Here is a 6000-nt window from a genome sequence, read left to right as displayed (position 1 = left end):
CACAGTGCTTCAGGCCTGGGAGGCTGAGTTTTATTGACAAGTTTAAATAAGGTCACTTGAATGTTATAAAGTAGTCTTACATTGTCTGCACAGATTAACCAATACCAAGTGTTGTTTATTATCGCAAAGCAACTCTATCAGAAAACCAGAGCAACTGTCACTGTTCATCTGCCAGCACTGTAAGGAAACGGGGCTGCGAGAGAAGCAGGTGAATGTGGGTGTCCTGACACAGGGATGCAAATCAGGAGTATTAAAAATCTGAACACATACAAAAGGAAAAAACAATCCCTGAGCTTTACTGAAAACAACCAAGTTCACATTCACATTTCTTCTGTGTGAAAATGAAGTAGGGCACTCCACCTGAGTGGCATCAGGGCTTCTGCTCTACACATGCCATCGCCAGGCTCCAGCAGCTAGTGAAGTGAACACTGCAATTTCAGGAAAAATAGTGCTATCGTGTCTTCATAGGACTCTTCTTCTGAAACAAGTGGCTTTATGGCCTGCCACACAATGAAAAGTTCATGCATATCAGTGGTTGGCTCTACCAGTCAAGTTACTTAAAGTATAGTGGTGGTTGTTGTTGATGAATGTATTTTTTTTTAATGAATGTAATTTATTTTTGAAGACTCCAGAAAATTATTTCCCTCAGTCTGAGCAATTTAAATATTTGCTAAATAGCAGCTCTCGCAATTAGGCTTGATAAAATTCATCATAGGATCATTATAACCAGCACTGCTGAGGTGTCACTGAAGTTGATTTCGTACCTACTATATGAGAACATGAGGAGGTGTCACTTAGATCTCTAAATACAAGGCCATTCGACCGAGAGCCCTTTAAGGCAAGCAGGTAAGAACTGGGTACTTATATACTGAGCTTATTTCAAGTCTGTGTCAGATTATTTACTGATGAACAAGGCATCTTGAAAATTCCAACATGTGTCAATGCGTCCTGTGTTGAGAGTAAAAAGGCAATATAGTGTATTCTAAATAGTAAGGATAAATGGAATGGTCATGATCGTTTATGAATCAGTGTCATTTTTAAGACTGGTTGAGGCACCAGCTTTGTATTTGGCCATGATTAAATGAAAAAAGCAAAAGCATTTCTGATCCTAACTGGAGAGAATCAGGCATCTTCAACAGCATAATTTCCTTGGTTATAAAAATACAAAAGGCCTGGGAAAGGAAACGAGTATTTTAGAGAAATTAAGCAAACACACTTGACAGCGACTTGACAGTGAATGTCTCCAGTCTGACACTCACTGGTACTTCCTCATTAGATTTATAATTTCATTATAGAGTTTCCACGGGGCATCCAAGCCCCAGATGAAGTCAAGATGCTCCCACTCAGGAATGCGCTTGTGGTACACCAGGTTGGAGATCTGCATCTGTAAGAGGACCATGTCCTTGTCATCCGCGAGCCAGTCCCGACCTCCGCTCCAGACGGCAGTCGGCACCAGCATGTCTTTCACGTTGTAAAGGGGAGGGGAACTCTGTAATGAAAACCCACAGGAGGCTCTGTGTCTGTTGTTTTCATTGACAAAAATGCGATCCCCTGAAAACACTGCCTAGAAAATCTGATCCAAGAATAAAAGACCAAATTTTGAAAACTGCTCTCAGGTTACTTTTTAACTACTGCCAGAACAAACAAGAAGACTAACCCAGAAGAAAGAATACTATAATGACTGCTGGCTATCGAATTGTTACCCTGTGCTGGTAACATCCTTGAGAGGAAGGCATCATTCTCCCAGGTGGTTGATGCCAAGCTGCAAAACCAAACCAAGTGGTTGGGAAGGGGTTTTGGAGTCATATCCCAAACCTCTCCTCCCTCTGGGGTGTGACACAGTCATAGAAATTCTCTAAGTCTCAGTTTCTTCCACTTTAATAATAATAATGACATCTATGTCACACGGATATTCTGAGAATTAAATAAGGAAAATATGGGCGTAGGGCCTCACACTTTAGACTCCTTAGCACTCAAAAAAAAAGGTCAATTTATTTGTATATGGAAGAAAAGGTTTAGGCAATGTAATTTGGCCAAACACCTCCCCCCCCGCCCCCCGCCACCACCAGCCACCAGCTACCAGACCTAGGTTTGTCTGACTCTAATATCTGTGCCTGATCACTATCCATGACATATGAGAAAGACAGTTGCACATACAGAGCCAGAGAATGGACAGTGTCCAAAGAGTGAACCAGGAAGCTTAGGCTGTTCTAGAATTGACTAGAGCAAAACAAAGGCTACCTAGTCAACCCTCCTGGACATTTCCCCAGCACCTGAGCCCAGCCAGAATTCTCATAACTCAGGCTGGCTTCTCTGATGAGTTTTCAGGGCCCATTTAAATTCGAAAAACTTTGAAGACTTTACCTGGTTGTAATGAAAATAATTCTTGGCACTGCTTCCCCAGTCAAAGGCTTGAAACTTGTGCAATTTAACAACCTAGATAGAAGATAATTGGGGGCGGGGGAGAGTTATCTAACACAGAAATTTGATTTAACATCATAGGTTGCAAGAGTTAGCCACCTCCCCAGATACCAAATTTATTAGTTCAGTTCAGTCATTTAGTCGTGTCCGACTCTGCGACCCCATGGACTGCAGCAAGCCAGGCTTCCCTGTCCATCACCAACTCCCAAGTTTATACTGAAACCCAGTTCACTCTTCATTTCCAAACTGATTTAAAATAAAATGGCATTATTTTTTTCTCCATTCCTAAATGATTCAGTTTCGCACTGTATGATTGGAAAGTAGCTATTACATGACACAATAAAGCAGCTACACCTGTGTGCTGTAAACGATACTCGATCAACAGTGCATCCACTGGGTAACCTTTATGATGATGTTCTTACTGAAATTTGAATCTTAAACTTTTCTAAAGTGTAAACTATCTAACTTGGGAAAGGAATACATATTACAAATAATATATAGATTAATATACATTTATACATGATTAATGTATATTTATATGGGTAATGGCAGAAGGCAATGGCACCCCACTCCAGTACTCTTGCCTGGAAAGTCCCATGGACGGGAGAGCCTGGTGGGCTGCAGTCCATGGGGTCGCTGAGGGTCAGACATGACTGAGCGACTTCATTTTCACTTTTCACTTTCCACTTTCATGCATTGGAGAAGGAAACGGCAAACCACTCCAGTGTTTTTGCCTGGAGAGTCCCAGGGACAGCGGAGCCTGGTGGACTGCCGTCTATGGGGTTACACAGAGTCAGACACGACTGAAGCAACTTAGCAATATATGGTAAATATATTTATATTAGTATGTAAATATATTAATTGTATTAGCAAACATATATAGCCTAATATTAACACAATATACTTATATTAATATGTTAATATATTTATATATTATTACATACAATTTCCATCATATTTCCTATATCCATTCTATTTGATTAGTCATATTACTTAACATTTTAATTATTTTATTTAATATTTTTCTTGAGTACCAGTACCAGTATAATCACCAAACTGTACTGCACACCAGAACATTTCTAACCACTTGAGGATACTGGAGCCATGAAATGATGTTGTATTTGAAACTTAAATGTATGCTTATTTTGAATAGCATGATATAAAAATATTAATAAAAAGTCACTTATTCATAAATTTTGAAATAATGCAAATTCATACTTCCTCTATATCCCCCAATTAAAAACATGTGGAGAAACAAATTCAAAATGGGCGAACTAAATGAATTGGAAACTGTTCACGTTTTGGCCAGAGGGTGGTGCCTGCTGCTGCTGCTGCTAAGTCGCTTCAGTCGTGTCTGACTCTGCGCGACCCCATAGACGGCAGCCCACCAGGCTCCCCCTTCCCTGGGATTCTCCAGGCAAGAACACTGGAGTGGGTTGCCATTTCCTTCTCCAAATAGTAAATGGAAAAAAATCTAGACATTTTTGCCAAACTGCTTTTGATTTATGAGAATACTGGAATGGATAGCCATTCCCTTCTGCAAGGCATCTTCCTGACCCAGGAATTGAACCCGGGTCTCCTGCATTACACGCAGGCTCTTCACCGTCTGAGCCACCAGGGAAGCCCCAGGAGAAGTTTTCAGCTCTTATCAACTGCATGAAATTCTACTGTTTCACGCAACAGAAAACAATGTGAGATGAGGTACTACAGGGGAAATATTTAGCATCTGCTTTTGTCATCACGAATGACAGAGATTAATATCTGAAGCACATTGAACAAGCAGAATAAGATATGAATTTACAGCACTTGTTAGTACATCTGTTCCCCAACTCTAATTGTCAGTGAAAATATACGAATGCAAGTTGTTCTGCCCCTGGAGACAGACATCAGTTTGTCCCTTTCTCACATATGTCTTGAAAGGGCATTTCAGAAGATGGGAAATGTGAAGAAGATTATTTATAGTAACAAAAATCTATTAATAAGCTAACATTCAATGACAGATACTTAGTTAAATATATCATATTGCAATATTCACATAGTATGCCACTGTTGTGAATGGATATATAATAAAATAGAAAGAGAAAACTGTTTATAAACAATATTAAGTGGAGAAAAGTCAGAAAATAAAACTGAACAGCACTATGGTTATACTCAGGGTCAACCTTTCTAAAGTACCATGCTGCTGCTAAGTCACTTCAGTCATGTCCGACTCTGTGCGACCCCAGAGACGGCAGCCCACCAGACTCCCCCGTCCCTGGGATTCTCCAGGCAAGAGTGGGTTGCCATTTCCTTCTCCAATGCATGAAAGTGAAAAGTGAAAGTGAAGTCGCTCAGTCCTGTCCGACTCTTAGCGACCCCATGGACTGCAGCCTACCAGGCTCCTCCATCCATGGGATTTTCCAGGCAAGAGTACTGGAGTGGGGTGCCATTGTACATATCTACAAGTCTTAAAGATATACTTATCCTCTGATCATTAAGTCTACCAAGACCATATCCTAAGAAACTCATCTCCCTAAGGTATAAGAACAGATGTCTAATTCAAGAATACTTATTCTAGGATGTTTTATTGCCCAAAAAACACTATCATTGTAATAATAAAAATAATAATAAATTCAAGCAATAAAAAGCTGTTCTCAGTTAAAATATTTCTAAGTATAGTTACTGACCTGGAAAAGTATTTTTGACTATGGCACAGACTGTTGTTTGTCCCCCCAGGACCCAATCTTGCCTTCTTCCTTTCAGTAATAAAATTTCTAGGTTTTTTGCTAAGGACCTAGCTGCCAGAGTAGGAACTCCGGGCTTCCTTCGTGTGGGCTGAAACTGCCATGAACGTGACCCAGTTTCAACCAGATGAAGAGGCCAGTGCCCCTGAGATGGTGAGCTACACTGCAGGGGGCACCGGGTCCCTGCAGGACTTCCTGGAGCAGTCATTCCCCCCACTCCACAATCACGGGCCACTCATGTCTGGACTGGATTCTGAGGAAGAAAACTATTTAGCTGCTGTATTTTAGAGTCTCTGATACAGCAACTTAGCCTGTACCTAAGAAATACAATGCTACTTAATTCAATAAAAATAAAATAATTAAAAAGTGCACGTAGCATCATTCTTCTTTTGTAATGGAAACAACTATACCAAAAAATTATAAGATTACACTGAAAGAGTTTAGGACATGCCAACTCAAAACATGCCGCTTTGGCATAATGATCATTTGGAGTTAAAGGCACTTGAAAAACAGCAGATGCAAGGAGGACACTGACCTTCCTTTTTCTTTCTAAAAGGAGACAACAAAACTTGCATGTGAATGAAGCCCTCCCTACATCAGGGGGAAGAAGCGTGCACAACACCAGAGCCTGAGAGAGGAGGCTGTGGGAAGCTAAACACACAGACCTTGTAAAAATCACTCTCATATCCTGTAAGTCTCCCCAGATATTTTATTTTTCCACAACTGCTACTCTTTGTTCAACCTAGTATTTTAGCACCTCGGCAGAGTTACTTCTTTGGGTCTTCATTTTTCTTGTGAGGGCTCCCATGAACACAGAAAAAAATCCATATGCTTTACTCCTGTTAATCTGTCCCAC

The 6000-nt window shown here is 40.6% G+C and overlaps 1 protein-coding gene across 1 annotated transcript in view; it reads right to left on the bottom strand.

Annotated features, from left to right (window-relative positions):
• Positions 1-6000, bottom strand: part of LIPA (lipase A, lysosomal acid type) — a 42651-nt gene continuing 36651 nt past the window's right edge. The window contains exons 9-10 of the mRNA XM_005896038.2: positions 2365-2436; positions 1-1489 (exon numbers count right to left, since the gene is read on the bottom strand). Coding sequence (XP_005896100.1) covers positions 1256-1489; positions 2365-2436 — 306 coding nt within the window. The 3' untranslated portion in view covers positions 1-1255. The remainder of the gene's footprint in view (positions 1490-2364; positions 2437-6000) is intronic.

Source organism: Bos mutus, chromosome 26, assembly GCF_027580195.1.
Source record: "Bos mutus isolate GX-2022 chromosome 26, NWIPB_WYAK_1.1, whole genome shotgun sequence".
Lineage (NCBI taxonomy): Eukaryota > Metazoa > Chordata > Mammalia > Artiodactyla > Bovidae > Bos > Bos mutus.
Note: the sequence above shows the minus strand (reverse complement) of the source record. Positions and strands in the feature narration are given on the sequence as shown.